The sequence below is a fragment of the Penicillium vulpinum genome (assembly GCF_028829585.1).
Source record: "Penicillium vulpinum strain IBT 29486 chromosome Unknown utg000003l_segment0_segment0, whole genome shotgun sequence".
In the NCBI taxonomy this organism is placed as follows: domain Eukaryota; kingdom Fungi; phylum Ascomycota; class Eurotiomycetes; order Eurotiales; family Aspergillaceae; genus Penicillium; species Penicillium vulpinum.
In genome coordinates, this window is record NW_026643243.1 from 1830600 (window position 1) to 1849901 (window position 19302).

At 46.3% G+C, this 19302-nt stretch overlaps 6 protein-coding genes across 6 annotated transcripts; 3 read left to right on the plus strand and 3 right to left on the minus strand.

Annotated features, from left to right (window-relative positions):
• Positions 1–2020, minus strand: N7479_005796 (FAD-binding oxidoreductase; the record flags this gene model as incomplete). The annotated part of the gene is made up of 6 exons (XM_057253492.1): positions 1–287; positions 364–685; positions 738–1237; positions 1302–1442; positions 1505–1686; positions 1752–2020. The coding sequence occupies 6 exons, from the start codon at positions 2018–2020 to the stop codon at positions 1–3; spliced, it is 1701 nt and encodes a 566-aa protein (XP_057107354.1).
• A 1548-nt stretch (positions 2021–3568) lies between these two features.
• N7479_005797 (uncharacterized protein) lies at positions 3569–5401 on the plus strand (the record flags this gene model as incomplete). Its single annotated transcript, XM_057253493.1, has 4 exons — positions 3569–4645; positions 4717–4826; positions 4879–5174; positions 5235–5401. The coding sequence occupies 4 exons, from the start codon at positions 3569–3571 to the stop codon at positions 5399–5401; spliced, it is 1650 nt and encodes a 549-aa protein (XP_057107355.1).
• An 869-nt stretch (positions 5402–6270) lies between these two features.
• On the minus strand, positions 6271–8053 carry N7479_005798 (cytochrome P450; the record flags this gene model as incomplete). The annotated part of the gene is made up of 2 exons (XM_057253494.1): positions 6271–7557; positions 7667–8053. 2 exons carry the CDS (start codon positions 8051–8053, stop codon positions 6271–6273), a joined length of 1674 nt encoding a protein of 557 aa, XP_057107356.1.
• Positions 8054–10016: 1963 nt separating this feature from the next.
• On the plus strand, positions 10017–10523 carry N7479_005799 (uncharacterized protein; the record flags this gene model as incomplete). The annotated part of the gene is made up of 2 exons (XM_057253495.1): positions 10017–10291; positions 10370–10523. The coding sequence occupies 2 exons, from the start codon at positions 10017–10019 to the stop codon at positions 10521–10523; spliced, it is 429 nt and encodes a 142-aa protein (XP_057107357.1).
• A 1081-nt stretch (positions 10524–11604) lies between these two features.
• Positions 11605–12757, minus strand: N7479_005800 (alcohol dehydrogenase; the record flags this gene model as incomplete). Its single annotated transcript, XM_057253496.1, has 2 exons — positions 11605–12636; positions 12698–12757. 2 exons carry the CDS (start codon positions 12755–12757, stop codon positions 11605–11607), a joined length of 1092 nt encoding a protein of 363 aa, XP_057107358.1.
• Positions 12758–13125: 368 nt separating this feature from the next.
• N7479_005801 (aldehyde dehydrogenase family protein) lies at positions 13126–14639 on the plus strand (the record flags this gene model as incomplete). The annotated part of the gene is made up of 3 exons (XM_057253497.1): positions 13126–13392; positions 13449–13503; positions 13561–14639. 3 exons carry the CDS (start codon positions 13126–13128, stop codon positions 14637–14639), a joined length of 1401 nt encoding a protein of 466 aa, XP_057107359.1.
• Between the last annotated feature and the right edge of the window lie 4663 nt (positions 14640–19302).

Here is a 19302-nt window from a genome sequence, read left to right on the forward strand (position 1 = left end):
TCACAGTTTCCAGCCCACTTGACTGTATTTGGTGGGCCAAACACCCGACTTCCCAGGGGCAATGATGCCATTGGGATCGATTGCATTTTTGATAACCTCGTTAAATTTCAAGAAACTGCTGTTGTTCCAGTTGTAGGTTCCCATGATTTGGTCCATGACAGCCAGATGGGTTCGATACTCGCCCCATCCGTTGGCCGCACAGTCGTCGATAAGCGTCCTGATGAGCCACTGAACCTTTTTCTTTTGCTGGAGATCCTTTTTGTTGAATACAATACACACGATATGATCTAGAAAGTAGCCTGAATATTAGTTATGCCAAGCAATATTAGGAAGACTTGATGACGGTCTCTAGGGCGGACTTACGCATCTCTCTCATACCGACCGTGAAGGTCCCGATGAAGTCCAAGCCAGCCTCTTGGCATCTCTGTTTGGTGATTCCGTATTGCAACATTGCATCTTCGCCGGCTACTTTTGCAATGGGAGAGAAAAACAGATGGGCGCCATTAGGGACCCAGTCAATCCATTTGAGCTCGTCGTATGTTGGAATACCTTGCATAGTTTTGTGACGGACACGAAGAATTGAGTTCTCGGCGGTGTCTTCCGGGAAGTAAAACTTGACACCGGGAATAACCAAGAAGGCCTCTTTCACCGTCTCCCAGAGAGCATTGCGGATCCGGTCAGGTCCCTGTAAGGAATTAGTGGAAAGCTTCACAACGCGACTGGGGATCAGTACTCACATAGAGAGCTCCATAGAAATTCCACCGTCCTAGATTTAGCTGCTTAGCGATCCTGTCCAGGTCCTCGTCGGAGAGAGGCTCGGTCTTTGAGGAATAGGATGCCTTATCACCAAGCACTGCAGCATCCAAGAGGATGTGACGAATAGTAGGCACATTCTGAAGCGCCATATTCAGTCGAAGGGGCCGAATGATATCAACTGCTTGCTTCAAGTCCTCTTCTTTGGGAAGTGTGATCAAGTAGGATTGATATCCACCCGGGTTCGGCATTAGCCACATACCGAGCTTTGTCACGATTCCCATATTAGACTGACTGAAAAGTCCATCAATGTATGGGCCAAAACCGTAAGGGAAAAGATGAGCAGTTTTGTTCCAGGGCTGGTATTCTGGCCTCAGACCCATAGTTTCGGGGCGTTCGGGGTCTGGGAGAGCCCCCATACCAGTCCGAATAAGCTCGCCATTTGGTAGCACGACCTCCATACCACAATGCATCATCCAATGATCTGTGATAAATTCAGTGTAAGGACAGACCTGACCTGTGCGTTGTCTTCACTGAGCGACACTAACCTCCGTAGGGCGTGTAGCCCACTCCTCGCTCAACGGCATTGCCGAGAACAGAACCGCCACCAAGATCCGGTACATCCATCCAAAGTTTATCCCAAAGATTGTTGGCCACAAGATAGTCATACAAATTATGAAATGTTACACCTTCATATCCAAGAATTAGGAAACGAATTCTCTGGATATGCTGTAAGAATCTCAATACTTACCAGGCTCTACCAGGCAATATGCACCTTCCTCGTTGACGTCTAGGACCCTGTTCAGGTTTTTTCCCATGTCCATCACGATACTACCACTGACCCTTGGTGCAGCACCACCATATCCATAGTTTCTTCCGATAGAGATAGGCCAAAGGGGAAATGAGATTTTATTGGCAAGTCGCACAATAGCTCTGTCAAAAGAAGTCAGCATTTCCTCTCAGAAGATCCATTCCAGTTCTTTTCAGGGATTGCATACTGTACGTCTGCGACATTACGAGGAGCAACGATTGCGGAGGCAAGAAAATAGTCTTGTTCCATGATGTGATGAGGATCGTGTGTATGTCTAGGGTTCATGTAAGAACCATCCTCAATCTGGTCCTTCGAGGTTATGACTTCAACATTTTCGGTGCCGACAAGTTCAATGACCTCTTGGATGAATTCGTTGAAATCACCGTTCGTCAACTTTGGTGGCAAAGCCAAAGGTTTGAACTTTAGCGGTTGACCGGATGCGGGGGTTTTGGTCATCTTGCCGAAATGTAAGGAGAAAGCGACTGACGTCGTATCAGTAAGAGTAAGAGAAGGTTGAAGAGAAGATTGAAGAAGAAAATTGGCGAGACTGTGTGCACTATTTGAAAGAAATGTTTAATCACTTGCTCCGCTCGTGGTTTTGTTTCCGTTCTGAACCACCAGCCCCAGCTAGCAATCTCCACAACTGATACTAATGCGGGAGACACTATAGCAAATCCTATTCACTCTCCGTGGTCTATAGCCGGTGGTGTGGGGATTTACCGCTGGGGGCGGACATTCTCCGCCGGTCCGCACCCACTAGCGCTGCTCCCGGAGCTCGGTGACTCGCGAAGGGAAGTAAGAAACACTGGGGCTCCACAGTAGCCGGATACCTAGGTAGCTCAGTATGTTTTCCTATTTGGTCCAATTTCCCCACGGGGTGACGGGGGGTTTGAGGGATTCTCCCGTTCACTTGTTAAAGCTACGACTCAATATCATGAAGTCAGGGTTCCTGTTCTGTTTGTCAATATTGCTAGGGAGAGTGGTGTGCTCCGGGGGCTTATGATCTTTGCTATTTTCGGTAGGTCAAAAAACCGACAATAATGTAGGAAAGTGATCCAATTCGGTGCGGTATTGTAGCAATTGAGCGGCGGATTTTCTCCTGGACCACCGTAAAATGACATCATATATAGACTGCCATTGTTTTTCAAGCTACATAAATGTGTTATTCACAAAATTTCCGAATAAAAAACGTAAGAATGTGGAGAAAAGTCCATGGGGTTATGCATCCCGGAGGAAGGGTCGGCCCGGCTGTGTTAAGATGAGGTAAGCGGGAGGTACCGGGCGCCCGGGCGGGCGGGGCCCAGGTGCCCCGGGCCTCCCTAGACCGGGCTGTGGGGGTTATAGAAACACATGAACACATGGATTATAATCTCACTTTCATCATTGTTGATAATCATAACATCTATCATACAGCTCAATTTGCGTGGAGAGTGAATAGTTTTTTACCAATATCCAGATATCATTCTTCATATCGATATGGAATGCCCTCTCTGCACTGCCAAATTCTACCGTATGCAGCATTTAGAGCGCCATCTCTTGACCCGTAAGGCCCACCGCTACATCTGTTATTGGTGGTATTGAAGCACTGCCCATATCAGAATATTTACATATTTCTTCACTGATTGATTTCTCACGACGCTTTTCCTAGATGGAAGTACTAGGCCGTACGCGTGTTCCTTTTGTGGGCAGCCTTTCAATCGGCGGTATGGTCCCAACTGATATGGTTAGAACATAATGAAGCTAAAGTAAAACTCAAGCGATGCACTCAAAAGGCACTGGAAATCGTGCAAATCGCGACTGAACAAGGGCCTCGGCATCCCTTTCTCCCCTAACCATGCCAGCGGGAGAAAGAAGAGAGCATGCGATCGGTGCTCCAAATTAAAGCGAGCCTGCGATTTATGCTTCACTTGCAGCACATGTCTCACGAAGAAAACTGAGTGCTCCTATAACGGCGTGCAAAAGCAAACGACTCTCGACCCACTCAGCTCTGGTCCCTCGACAAGGATGCACGCTGAAGACGGACAAGTCGCTAGCCCTCCTAGGCTTGAGCTGGATGGCCAACCTTCACTCCTGGAATTAGCACAGCCCACATCGTCAGCTCACATCAACTCGGTTCCCCCGCCAGATATATCCCCGCCCCCACCCTCTCTCGACGAGTTAGAAACAACATGGTGGCCGCTCGATCTCTCCATACCATCGCTCAATGCCATTTGGGCCGGGATTTGTCCTGAAAATGAGAATCTAGTTGTAAAATTTGACTTCCTAACCAGTTTCACGAGCGCAAATGGGTTTGCCAACTCTTTCCGCTGTGGAAGCCTATTTCAACGACAGCAGATCGCCGCGGTCGAGGGAATTGATTGGGAAATTACACGAAAAGAGACATATGACTTCTTTGGTGCCTCTCAAGCCTCCGGTACGTCTATGGCAGCAATTGACACTGAATCATCGTCCAACATGGAGAATGTGCTACAAAATACATGGCGATGGGATCAGTTGTCGAACTTAGAGAATTCACGGCTCCCGTCCGGACCGGGAATTCCTTCCCTTTACGATTGGGCACATCACCCTCTGGCTTTGAAAACCCAAGAGATAATTGATAGAGTGAAAGACAGTGTTCAAAACAAACCGAGAAACAGCTTCATCGCTCTTGAATGGTCGAACTTGGTTCAGAATATGTGTCTCATCTTCTTCTCTCCTCCCAATATCTGCAAATTTCTCCGAATCTTCTGGTCCTCATGGTACCCCAATTGTCCTATTATTCACAGACCGACTTTTGACCCGCTAAGTGCCCCACCGTCTCTTCTCTCATCCATGGTTATTATTGGGGCCTGCCTATCTCCGGATAAAAGCGACAATCAAATTGCTAGAGCCTGGTTCAATCCGATAGAAGAGATAGTGTTCAGTGAGCAGTGGCTCGAGGAAGACTTCACAACATCAACTTGGGCTCGGAATCTAGATGGTGAATCGAACCGCCTCCAATCTCTTCAGGCGGCCTATTTTGTCTGCCTGTTTCAAAATTGGGAGGGCTCAGATGTTAACAAGCGTCGAGTGAGACTCCATCGATATAGCACGTTAATCGCAGTAAGCTTTGCCCTTATCTTCTTTCCGCGTGTACCGTCGCTGCATGAAGCATCCCACTTAATGATCTACAGATTGCTCGAGACCTCGAACCTGCTTCAGTTATTCACCGGGATATGTTGCTGCAAAGTGACGAACGAGTATTTGAATGGGATCTTTTTATTGAAACAGAGGAGAAAATTCGGTCTGCCACCTTTTATATAATCACATGAGCAAATCTCTTACTGGTTTTACAGCATATTGAGTTTTATCTTTCTCCTTGATGGGGAATTTGTGATTTTCAACAATATGCCGCCTAGAATGGTCGTCGCCGAATTAGCAATGAGCATCAATTGCCCGGATGAATGCTTCCAAGCACTCACTGCGAAAGAGTGCCTCGCGGCCTTGACTACATGGGCAGAAAAGGTTCCACGCCATCATCAGTACTCCATTTCGTCAGTACTTGAAACAATATTTCAGCCAGATCTACATGTTGAGAAAATGGAGCTTTTCGCTCACTTTGGAAACCTCAATCTCTTCATTATAGTCACCGGTACGGAGATATTTCCATGCTCTTACGAGCTTATTTATACTAATAAACGTTGTAAAAAAGCTTTACATACATTGGTCTTCCAACTTCAAAACGCAATGGCACCTTCAGAGGCGTTCCAAAGAATTGAAAATGCACTGCAAAACTGGAGAAAGGTCTGGGTTCACCGGGAGACTATTCTTTGTCATTCAGATGACGCTTTTGATAACAACTCTTTGCTTCATATGTGAAAGCGAGTTGGGTTTATGAAAGATGCATCGGAGTTCTGGTTACTTTGTAGTGTGATCCTTGAAAGAATGAGGCCAGTTGATGGGCGTGAGGGCTGTAATACTGTACCAGAGCGGATGCTTAAAAGGTTTGACGAGACAAACATGAAACAGGTTAATTATTTGATGAAGCAGTTCGAAAACTTTTCCCTTTCTGGGCAATAGTGATGGCTGTGCAAGTTTAATATGAATTTCTTGATCCCAACATTCCGACTTAAACCTCCATTGTTATAATTAAAATGTGCTATCAGTGGACCTTTACGGATTGTGTGCGATGAAGTCTCACGTTAGTTGAGGCATCGGTATAGGAAGAGTCGTCCTTGGCTAACCCCGTCTTTTTTATTGCTTCTATCTTCTAGCCTATCTCTTTAGCTACCCAGATATCTCACAATTATAGTTATTACGGTCATTTCCGCGTTTTCCTCAACTTCCGTAGAACAGGCACAGGGGCTCAATCCCCCCAACCTCTTACAAGCATGAGAGGCGCAGTAGTAAAAGATTCACCATGTCTCCCATAGCTAGGGAAATATTTGTTTTGTTATATTCACATTTGCTAAAAAGCTTAATGACTGAAGGTCAACACAATTATTGCATTAACTGTGAAACAATTACAAGAAATGGAAATCATAACAGTTCTGTCATGTGGAGATACAAATGCTCATTCATAGACTAAAAATTAGACAATAATGGATAGGAAAGCACCCGTTCCTCATAGCTCACTGAACATGCAGTGAAATAGTCGACTCTCCTCCATCTAGATATCTACAGCAGTGCCTCAAATCAGGTTACCCGTTCAACCGCGATGTGGGCTCACTTCCTGGTAGCAATCAAGGCTAGTGCTCACGTTCTTTGATCTTCACCCAAAAGTCTTTCTGAATAGCAAACCACTGCGACTTAACGACCCAGGGCTTTTCCTTGTTAATCACTTCGATGTCGAAGTGGTAGAAGAACTGAGCGATAAACTTGTGAACCTCGACGAGGGCAATATTTCTTCCCACGCAGCTGCGAGCGCCCATTCCAAACTGACAGTTTCCAGTTAGCTCGTGTATCACGTAGAATGGATCCCAGCTCAAGCATACCGTAGTGAGAAATCCGTTCATTGTTGAAATACGGCCTTGGTCCTTTTCCGTGGCCGGAATCCATCTTTCAGGTTTCCACTCCTCTGCATCAGCACCAAAAATATCCTTAGAACGATTCATCGTCGTAGGGCTGATGCTGCAAATAGATCCCGACTTTATGAAATGATCCCCTATCTGGACTCCCGATGGGGGAACAACCCGCGGCAACTGGTAGTTGATAGAAGGGTGCAGTCGCATGCTCTCCTTGATCACGGCAGCGAGGTAAGGGAGCTTTTCCGCATCCTTGAAGGCAATTTCCGAGTCTGTTCCTTCCAGTCCCAGCTCTTTGTAGGCTTGCTCAAGCTCATCCTGTAGCTGCCTCTTCGCTTTAGGGTGGGTCAAAATTGCTCCTACGACTGCCAAAATGCTGATAGATGTGGTGTCGGCCCCGGCACCCAGAATGCTCACCCCTTCAATCATCACATCACCCTTTTTGACTGGCTGGCCATTCATATCTTTTGCTTCCACAAAGTGTTGAAGCATATCCTTTCTTTTGTTGCCTAGTCCGTTTGTCATGCGCTCTATGACTCGCTCCTCCAGCCACTGCAGAAAAATGCTAAAAGAGTTCAAACGTTCTCCACCAAACATCTTTACCATCCACTGCGAAATTGGGTTATTGAACCAAAACATCTGGAGTGGCACATTTCCCATATTGGCCATGAGATAAAAGCCGTCGTGAATACTCTTAATGATGCCATCCACGTCTTCGCCCCTTTCCACAAATCCTATTTTTCCACCAAGGGAGAGCTGGCCAACAACCTCGAAAGCAAAGTAATTTCCCCAAAGATGTAGTGGCACTGGTTCGGATGATTTGCTGAATTCCCGAAAGCGTCCCCATAGCTCGGAAGCTACTTCTTGGATGAAAGGCTCCATGGAGAGAATAGAACTCATTGAATACGCATTTGAGACGCGAGAACGTAAATGCCGATGCACTTTGGGCTCAGTGGCCGCGAAGAAACTGGCCGTCATGTTCGGAACGAGCCAGGTATCATACCAATTCGACTAAGACAACAAACCTTAGTACCCAGATGGCCAAATTCAGCTTCGATACCACCAGTCTTAGACCGGTTGTGTAGTGATAGAAAGAATTGAATATGTGTTTAGTACTGACCTTCAGCGAAGTTTTACCCATCCCATATATACTCTTCAGAGCAGTTGCATCCACAAAGCTTACCTCATCGGGTGCAATTCGCACGACGTTGCCGTACTTTCGGTGCAGAGAAACAATATCATCGTGCCATGTTCCGCGGAAGTAGCGCATTGTTCTCCACAACTCACTAACACTCGCCAATCCTGGACCGGGAACTTTGCTCAATGAGTGGAAGAACTTGTTGTAAAGGGCCTGGAGCATCCAAAGCAATGCAAGGCTTGCTATAAAAATCGGCCCATAGAAATTCCATAATTTCTCCAATAAGTCAAGGCTTGAAGACAGATAAGAGGCGATTCGTTTCGTTGTGTTTTGGGCCGTAGTTCCAATGATGACACTGTTGGGATGCATCTTGGGCACAGTTGAATTTCCAAGGTAGATGAAATTTGTGTTGTAGAAAGTTCTTTGCCTATCCCTACATAGTTTGTTTAAATAGTGAGTCTCTCAGCTTGCTTCGGATTCAAGCCCAAGTGTGGGGTCCCCGCATTCCAGACATCTCGGTCACAAGATTGCCATCTATGGGTGAAACCTGCGGCGCTCTCTCGGGTGTGGCGATTCTCCGCTCGCACTTCTTATCATGTAGTGAGGGGTATGTCCACCACAATTTTTATGCGTTACAGAACTAATTGAAGATGCCGGTGTGCGCTGGCCAACCAATTTCAGGGCCTAATGTACATATATACACCGCTGCAATGACAAACACACGTTCTGTTTGTCTTTAGGCATGATCTCTTCCAAGGCTGGCCTATCAGGTGCCCTGGAGGTTAAATGCTCTTATATAATCACTTAAGGGTCCACCTGAGCACGGGTACACCCGAGGGTATCTCTTTCCAAGTGTGGCGGAGTAGTCAGGCGGTATTTAGGGGGTGGGCTTTCCATTAAGGAAGCCCACCCGGACTTTTTCCTTCAACATCAATACCACTACCATCATCATCTCTTAAAATTGAATATCGTTGTCCCATGGGCCTTTGAATGTTAATTTTCAACAATAGTGACCGACGCAGGGATGCCAAGGTGCCCGTGGCATTAGCTAACGAAAATGGACAATTTTAGATTTATATTGTTATGAGAGCGGGTTTTTCGAATAGTTCATGAAACACGCTCATAGATCTAGGGCTCGAAATGGACAATAAACTTGGCTAAATAATTATAATAGCGCCTACTAATGAAAACGCAGTCCAGATAGCCGTGAGGACCCATAGTTGAGGGGGACAGAACCTATATTCGGTTAGTTGATATAGACCAAGTAATGACTGTGCAATACGTACTCTTCCGAACTAAGACCAATAAATCCACCCCAAAAGAGCCACTGCGCAATCCAGAGAAGGAGCATACTGATGACCGTAGCCGCATACAATCCCACAAATGATTTCTGGGAAACCCGGTCATCTTGGCCTTCAACAGAGCAAGTGCCATAATCCATGCGATCTCGTCCTTTAATCTTTATTAACGGTGATTTTTCTGAGCCCCTACTCCCCATGAACCTTGTGCAACATTCATCTAAGTGGTCCATCAGTTCCTCAATCTTCGATGTTGTCTGCTTGCCTCCCTGCCATTCTGGTGTGTCGAAATTAGGACCAGTCAACCTTTTCATCCTAATAGCCCGTATTAACTGAGAAATCACCACGCTAACGATGATAAGCCACACGAGTGCTCCAGCATACATCGTTTTTGCAGGTCCCACTCTCTCCGCTCCGTCCATACCTCCGAAGTAGAAATGGTGATTTATACCATAATGAGCGGTCATAAGCAGGTAATATGCTGATAAAAACTGGAGAATCACTTCAGCAAATAGCGAAGAGCCGACCGCAAAAAACTTCGAATCTCTAAAGGTTGGGACACCAATCAACAAAATCGTCAGCCAAGTAGGCCGGGGCATTGAGCTCCAGAGGAGTATTAATTGAATAACGGAAACGTTCTCATAGCCATGGGTTTGTTGAATAAAAAAGACATTGAACAGGTTTGCAAGGAGGTGTAGAGCGGCGATTAATGTTCCCTTGACAACCCATGACCACGGCTGCAAGTTCCATGGAAAGTGGCGTGCGATTCGACGTACTATCCCTGTTCTCTGGCTGAGAGCTACTGCAAGGAAAGTAGCTATATTGACTAGAGCAAAGCTTGTGAGTTTGGACTCATTCGAGGCACATGTTTCTGTTACTCCGGCGTCTCCCAAATAGGGGGTATGGGTAATGTCTGAATCGTTGGATGGCTTCAATTCCCAACGCCATGGAATTATGTCGAGGGTGGTAGGGACGGCTAATTGACGCCAATTATCTGGCAGACCGTGCCAGTCCTGCACATTGCCACAAAGATCATGGAGCCACTTGATATAGTCAATTCGTGTCTCAAATATCTGGCACGACCCTCCGCAGGAATCGTAGTTGATGTTGGAACAAAAGCAAGCCCTGTCAACTGCGCGCTTGATTTCGCAGTAGCCACCGACACCGACCTCACAAGCATCGGTTGCACACTGATCAGTAAGCTCAATCACCTGCTCCGGCATATCTGCGACGCATTTGGGCCAGTGCCAATCTTCGATGGAAATGTACGCGAATGGGGTGGTTTTGAGTGTGCCCGCCCAGTTCTCGGGTAAGGATGTCGGCCCACAGGTGGCATAAATCCATAGACGCTCCTTCGTGAAGTCCAATTGTCCTGACCCTGAACAAGGTTCCTTGTTGAGATCTATATTGAAGTTGTTGCAGAAGCAATCTTTGTCAAAATAGTCGCCATCACTAATGCGATGCAGGACCAGATCGTAGATGCGACGCTGGACAAGATCGTAACCAACAGTTTCAAAATCCAGAGCGATCATAGACCGTAGCCTTTCACTATATTCCCAGGGACGAGCAGCGTTTCCGATGTGTTGGGTAGTGCTTGTGAAACCACAGGAGGCCATTACATGTTGAAATGGTTCCATAGATAAAGCAGAAACGGAGTATCTCAGACATTTCGGTGCATTGTGAATCACGTCAACGGATGCATACCCTTCAGCTAGGGAATCTGGTGAGAGAATTTGCAGACCGCTCGCGTCGCCGACATCGACAAGCCACGTTCGACCTGTGATAATGTGAATCCATTGATATAACTGCGCTTTGGCGAGAACCGATCGACCACAGTATGGGAGATAACTTTTGATAAGGTCGGGGGAGAATGCAATGCTGAGGCAGCTGAGTTCAGTCAGCCATTGGTGGTGGGTGCAGATAAATCCAAAGTGGGAGGTGCATCGTTTGCTGGTGCATTTCGTCATGGCACGCAGCCAGGTGAACTGATCTTGCTGAGCGATGCACTGTGGCATAGGAGCCAAATCTTCAGGGTTGACCCATCCATTGCGGTTGTTTTGGGGCAACAAGATACCATCCTCCCCATCATACTTAACGGTGGTGGTATGGATCGCTTCTGCGGTATTGATATTGGTACCAACGATAGATGGAGACTGGAGGAAGCTACCTTTCGCATCTACCGAGTAAGCCCCCGTCAACAGCAGAAGACACATAGATATTTTCATCTTGCCGGTATCAAGGCACCGAAGTAGGGTGAACGGAACTCGGGCCTTTTTCTTCGGTGCGGGGTTGCCCGTTTCAGTACTCTACGGGCGACTAAGTATGCCACCCTGGACATACAATCAATACGGTCGGATATCGATACCAGTGTTTTCGGGAATACGCAAGTATTTTTCCGCGCATAGGGCGCGGAGTTGAGGCTGTAATTTGAGGCAAATGGATAGTATACTAAGTATTCAAAATAATCTCAATACTATAGCCAATTGCCTACATAAATTTTTTTTTTTTACAGTTTAGCTTAAAAAATTGGGGGAGTAAAAATTGAATTCAATATATAGGTCATACTTGTTGAAGTCAAGAGTGTGTACTCCGTAATGTATATTTGATGGGATCACATAGAACTCATAACATTTCTTTGCTCAACCCTTCACCCAACCGTACCACAATCTTTGCGTCCAATTCGTTCACACGTCCAACATACTTCTCTAATTCGTGAATCCCAATTTCCATGACTCTTGGTTTCACCAAATCCTTGCGAACAAATTCTGCAGCTTCTGCAATATCCGCACGGTTGCCTGTGATGCTCCCAACGATCCGAATTCCATAATCGATCAAATGAAGGGGATGAAGTGATATCTTTGAAGAGAGTGGGGGGATGCCTACTGCGACAAGAGTTCCGTGGTAATCGACACAATTCAAGGCCTCTTCGTAGGCCGCTGCAGCTCCAGCGCACACCACGATAGCAGAACAAAGTTTGCCCTCCGTTTTTAGGAGCATGGCGCTCCTTAGGTTGTCCTCTTTTTCAAAATTCAAATAGACATCTGCTCCTGCATCCATGCAAAGAGATCTTCGCCGCTCTCCTCCATCAATTGCGATAGGTCGATAGCCCATCTGCTTTGCATACGATAATGCTAACAATCCCACTCCACCTGCAGCGCCAGAAATACCTACCCACGAACCTATCGCGAGGTTTGCTACCTTTAGTGCTTTATAAGCTGTTACACCGGCACACATCATCGGCGCTAGCAACTTGCTAGGGACTCCATCCGGCAGAAGCGTGATATACCTCTCCGGAACGACGGTATATCTAGCCATCGTACCCGGCACATCACGCTCACTGAAAACCTGCTTTAGACATCGTGTCTCATCTTTCATATCGCCACATACGTGGCAGTCTCCACACGCATCACGAATCCATCCAATGCCAACTAGACGGCCTACCGTAGCTGCCTCGCTTGTGCACAAGGAGCCTACGGCGACAATCCGGCCTACGCCCTCATGGCCTAGGATAGTTTGACATGGGCCAAGATGCCCGCGGGCAAGTGAGAGATCGGTCCCGCGGATACCAGTAACTTCCAATTCAACGAGAACCTCTTGGGGCTCGATTGTTGGGATCGGGAGTTTCTGTATTTCGAAAGAAATTTTGGAATCTTGCTGAAAAGCATATTGTCAGAGCAATATTCACAGCTCCCATTGAGAGAGCAGGGTTTCTTACATTTTGCAGCACTGCAGCTACCTGTTCTGGTGGTGCTTTTTGTTCCGAACCAGAGCTCATTTTGACTTGGATGTTTGGGAGGGATGGTTGGTAATGGTGATTATTTGATGGTCGGAATGTTCAACATCCAACGGCAAACATGGGCTTATTCAGGAGTATAAGCTAGATTAGCCTTTAGTTTGTGTATTTACACATAAGAACTGAAAATAGATGGGATGAGTGATGCTCTTCGGATATATCCCACCTTCCTCCCTCCCTGGCGGCAATTCTCCACACCTCGGGTATATTTCCCTTATGATGTATAAATCCCGTCACGAATGTGGGAGAAACCCGTTGACCCACCATTCACTTGGGGCTTAATATTTAATTGAGCAGTCAGCTGTATGAGGTTTCCATATCAAGTCTTTGTCTATTTCTGAGATCTCAAAATGTTCTACAATATTATCAACTCGGAGCGCCAGGCCCGAGATTCTGCGACAGTCACGAGCCCCAGGACCAATGAAGTTCTCTGGGAGGTGACAGTCGCAAATGAGACAGACCTTAACGACGCAGTCGAAGCTGCAAGGGTGTCATTCAAATCATGGAAGCTCTTGTCTGTTGAAGAAAGACAGGGGTATCTACTCAAACTCGCCGATGAACTAGAACGGCGAAGAGATGAAATACATGTCCCTCTGGCAGCAGAGACTGGAAAATCCGTAACTCAATCCTTTCACATTGTGCATATTGGGAATACTGCTAAGAATCTTCTCAGAAACTCCTCGCAAATATAGAAATTGATGATACTTTGGCCTTTATCAGATTTAATGGTATTTCAAATCTACAATCCAAAAGTTATTTTCCAATTAAAAGGCTTACTAGTCCAGCATCTCAGTCATTTCCCGATAAAGTTGAATACGAAAATGATAAACTCAAGATCGTGTCTATCCATCACCCCATAGGAGTGGTGGGTGCGATTTGCCCTTGGAATTTTCCGCTTGTGCTAGCCGCCGGCAAGATTGCTGCAGCGCTCGTCATGGGAAATTGCATCATTGTTAAACCGTCGCCATTCACCCCATGTGCGACTTTGAAATTCGCTGAGCTTGCGTCATCCGTGCTTCCGCGGGGTGTATTCCAAGCACTCAACGGAGACAACGATATCGGAAGGCTCATTACCATTCATCCGGGGATCGACAAGATCAGTTTCACCGGATCCACTGAAACTGGAAAAAAGGTAGCAGAAAGCGCAGCCAAGACTCTGAAACGAGTGACACTCGAACTTGGAGGAAACGATGCAAGTGTTGTTTGCCCAGACGTCGATGTCAAAACTGTTGCTGCTAAGGTTGCTGCCGGATCCTTTTTCCATTCAGGTCAAATGTGCGTTGCTACAAAAAGGGTTTATGTGCATGAGGCTATTTTCCAAGAATTCCGAGACGCATTTGTGGAGGCAGTCAAAAACATCACAATTGACCTTTCTGGTGACCACTCGCCCCTGTTCAGTCCAATCCAAAATGAATTACAGTACAAGTTGGTCAAAGATCTCATTGCTGATTGCAAGGAGAACAACTATACGTTACTTCGCGGGGGTAACAGCGACGACAAGTACCCAGGGCTCTTCATCGCACCTGTTGTCGTGGACCAACCACCACCTGATTCCCTCGTCGTCCAGATAGAACAGTTTGGTCCTATCATTCCACTCATGAAGTGGTCAACCGAGGATGAAGTGATTTCGAGGGTCAATGGAACAGATACTGGCTTAGGGGCCTGCGTTTGGGCGAATGACATCGGCACTGCAAAGCGAATTACGCGGAAACTCCAAGTCGGGACCGTGTGGATCAATAGTGCCGAGGTCCCCAGCCCACATGGCTACCTTTCTGGTTGGAAGCAGAGTGGGATTGGGGGTGAATGGGGGAACCAGGGTTTGCTGTCGTACTCTCAGACACAAACAGTTCAGCTGTACAAGTAGATTGTCCGCCACCCTCATCAGAGAAGACATGATTCTGAATATATAAAAAGAGCCAAATACAAGTATTGCAGCAATACTCAATTCTCTGCATCAAGGCTCAGGCTTCTCTGCTACGATATAAACTAGACATGTCAGACAACTGGCCAGAGAGGAAAATGCGCCAACAACCATTTGAGACCCCGATCTAACACCAATCGTTCTCAGGTCTTGTCAATATCGTGCTAGTTTATATTGGCTTAGTGACAGGAATATTCAATGCAAATAACTTCCTGACCAAGCTCAGCAATCCACCCACTCTCCACAACTCTTAGTATCATCCCCTTGATTCCATATGCATCACTATATAACCAAATCCTCATCCCAGTATCTTCTTCTTCGCCTTCCTCAAACTTTACCAACCCAACAATCAGAACAGTCGCCACCTGGTGGGAAAGGCTGCTTATCCGTGAGTACACGGGTATCGTGAGGAACCTTCTGCTCCGAAGCAACTCCTTCGAATTCGGCGAGCTTTGCTTGCAGGATCTGAAATTGCAATGCTACGCCTTTGTAGCTTTGCGTGTTCCGGAAACAATACGCGGGACGCGGATCATAATCCATCTGTGGTCCTAAGCAGAGTCTAGGGCCTAATATATATACCGCTGCAATGACAAACAGATGTTCTGTTTGTCCTTATGATCTTTTGGCCTAGCGGTTAAATGATCTTATGTAATCACTTAGGTGTAGCGGCCTAAGTAAACCTGCCGTCCCGGCAGGATTACACATCCATAGGCGTAGATCCTCGTGACGTGGTAGAATCTTCCACGTTTATGTGTGTAGGGACAAGAGCGATGGCATGATGATCTGGCTTGTCAATTTGACTCGCACAAGCTCCCCTTTCCTCCTTCTCCTTCTTGTCCATTTTACACATAAAAGTCCCGAGTTTTTGTTCTTCATGGAGCCGTGCCTATACTGATCACTAGAATAGGCCGCTATTAACTACTGTAGCAACAAACTTCATCCCCACCCTCCCCCAGCGGAAGATTGTCATAATGCCAATATCCACCCCGATCTCCCCCTGCGATTCTTCATCCTACAGTCCTCGACAATACTGGCGATACACACTAATAAAGCCCTCATAGACTCCTTAATACACCAGCAGAACAAGTCAAATAGGCAAAGAAGTTGGCCCTCAAGCATCTGGGTAGTCCTGTAAATCGTGTCGATCGACCTCCCATGCAGGGAATGTTCACTCAGACCCTATTCTTTGCACTAGCAGATGGTCTTCAGATAGTGGAGCAATCTTACACTGAGTCCGTCGATTGAGATGCTTTCAATATCGTAAGAAGCGCCTTGAGATCAGTTGTGTCTCATGCCACAGCTTTGGAAGATGAGTAGCTTCTCAAAGAGGGTTTTTGGGCATATTCCTTCAATCGTCTGCCTGGCTAGAGTGCGAAAAGCCAATCTGCTATCAACAAATCCCTTTGTCGCGTTCTGTCCAAGGGCTGCCTCGCTAACAGCAGCGTAGCGTTGAGGGCCATGTTCGATCCTAGCTCGAGGCCCTCCTGGTTTCACTGCCAGAGGATATCGTCCCATACCGGAGTCAGCTTTCGGGGTTTTGGATAGTCTTGAACAGCTGGAAAAGCTCCCGCTGTAGACCGCCCACTATGACCTGAATGAAGTGAACGTCCTAATTGACGAGGATTGCAATGTGGCTGGCTTGATCGACTGAGAGCTGTGTACCCCACTTCTATTTGGAGTTTGCTCCGGTCGCATCCACACGTCACCTGGTGAATACACGAGTGGTGAGTTTTGAGTGCCTGACGAATCTGAGGATACTGAACGGGCTTCTTAGTTCGAATTGCTTGGTGGAATGCTAGCAGATACTCGCGACACGTTGAAGGAACATTTGCTCATATCCAAGACGAAGTCCTCTGTGGGGCATTTTTAGATTGCCTTTCTTTTGAGAACGGGGTGGTTATTATTGGTTCGGTTTCTATAAAGGCTCTCCCCAAGCTTCTACATGCCAAATCTCTTTTGTGAGAGGGAGTGAACCCCCATATAAAGAATAGATATACCTAGTAAAATAAATTGAGTTATATTTTACAAAATCTGCCAAGGCTTCAACAACATCCCCTGATAGCTCAGCTGGAAGAGCGCAAGACTGTAATTGTCCTGTTCTGCAAAGAACCTGTCATCTTGAGGTCCCTGGTTCGATCCCGGGTCAGGGGATTTTTTTGGCATTTTTTTTCCATTTCAACTTTTGTCCCTTTCGCTATCTTTTTTTCTAACCTGAACGGTTCATTTTACGCCTGCAAAATACCTCAGAATCTTCGATCTGCTTTGATCCGTTCCGTTCCTCCGCGTACTCTAAGCTGGGTGATATATCCAATAATATATAACACCACCACCAAACCGCAAAGCTAGCTGATAAATGAATTGAACGAGACCTATTTGATACTTTATGTCTCACTCTCTCCATTGAAAAAATTATTGGTCATATTGCCAACATCCACGGATTATTTATATGAGCTGCTTGATGTTGGCATAACCTATCGATTTAACAGTGTGGAAGCTAATGTCGGACCGATGGCAGTATCCGTGGGGATCTTGAACTTCCAATACCGGGGAAACACCTCACACATGGTATTATTCTTATTGGAAAGTATTCGATCATGACTTTATCTAGCCAGCCAGGCTTCCCATAATGTCAAGTCTTCTTTTGAGCTGAACCACCAACTTGCAGTACACTAAGTGGCTACTGGAAGCTTGGTCAAAACATGATGAAATATCCAGAACTCAGTATGTAGCTATCTCGCCTGCAGCTTTACGCATCTGAGTACTTGCCCGCCTGGCCAGGGCAAGAGCAAACATTCGTGCCCTGGGCAACCACCGCTCATCGAGTTGCAACAATTCACGTTCTACAACGCTGTAGCTACAAAATTTACGCGGTCACCCGTTTCACTACTAGTGAGGATTTATGTTAAAGTACACAATCACTAAGACAATGTCGAAGACCCTCACTCTGCTGAGAGGTGAGACCACCTACCCTAAGGCACGAAAGGAAGAGGTCAACATCTTACGTCGACTCGACTATCCCAGTTAATACTACAAATTTTTACCAGTCTTCAAACCCATATGTATTCAGTCAAGGATGTTATAACCCACCATTTGGGCCTTCCACCGAATGACTTATGTCAAGTGGCGGATGTTGAAGATTGGTGTCATGAAAGTTCCAACGTCTGCTTCCCAGTCTCTATCATTCATTGAAAGTTTAGAAGACACTAGGGAAATCAAGTTATTCTTAAGCTGCCCCTGACATACCGATTAGGCAAGGGCTTTATCCAGGGAATTGTGATGAGAATATTCGATCCAAAGTAGGGATCTGTGCTTGGCTGCAAGGTATTGCCTAGATATTCCCACTCCTCGTCGTTACAGCTTTGCCACTTCCGATGGAGAGACGGTGTGGTTTTTATTCTCTCAACAACTGACACTACACTGATGAAGCTTGCTAGCTCTCACATATCGACAATCTCCCTCTTCTAACCTGTGTGTCCAGCATTTCAGCCGACTGCCTTTTCGTTTTTGGGACGTCCGCTTCGGCGCATCCCATATACACTGCCATATCAGCCTGGCTGAGAAGGGACATTCCTCTTCCAACAATTGCCTCATTCATTATCAACAAGAACGGCTACCTCTACTTGACAAACCGTCCATTGTCACTCAAAATTCGCGATCTAGAGAACGATCACGGCCCTAGACATATTCGGTCGCTGATTCATATGGCATGGATCTCCGGGGACTTCATAATTGTCGACTCAGAACTCAACCAATGCGACAACAATCAGAGCCTTGGAGTGATTACGTTTACTGAGCATCGGCCTTGCTTGCGATGCAAGTGGCTTTTCCGACAAATGTTACAAAAGATCTATGAAATAGCCCCTTCACCCTCGTTCACACCGATCTCCATCAAAGCAATATTTTCGTTGATGATAGTTTGTACATTACTTCGCTAATTGAACTTGAGTGTGCTTGCTCTCGTCCAACCGAAATGGAAATGATTCACACACCTGCTTACAAACAAAGCCGTTTTGCTGAATGTACAGCCAAGTACGAGACAGTAAGCTCTGAATTTATGGAGTTTATGGTAAATGAAAAAAGTTTCGGCTTTAGCTTCCAAAAAAGCAAACCTCTCTGAGATAATGGACCGGAGCTGGCGATCAGGAATTTTCTGGTTCTCTTGCACTTGCAAGCCCAATTGGTCTCTTTTCGGTTTTTTATAAAGCAAATCTAGCCTTCCTTTGCTCAATATTGCCCAAATCATGATGGAACCTTCTAAAAGACAATGCCGAAGAGCGGCGGTTGGAGTTCCGGACGAGGCAGATAAAAGCAAGTACGGGATTTACTCGGAAGATAGGACAAATAAATGGAATGCAATGCTGCAGAGATTAGGATAGGCATTGGACGTAACACGAAGAAAGAGTTGTGGATCGCAATAAATGGACTAATGCCCAGACGAAAGGGATAGAAATCCAAATGGGGTAAGCCGCGCCCTTCCCCTGAAGACTTGGCGGATGATCTATCATATCTATTATTGAGTCATCTGGTAAGCCATTAATTTTTGACATGTTCAGTGGGTCATTGTTTGCTTTTTTGTTGCCCAGGAAGGGAAATTGGTTGGTAAGCA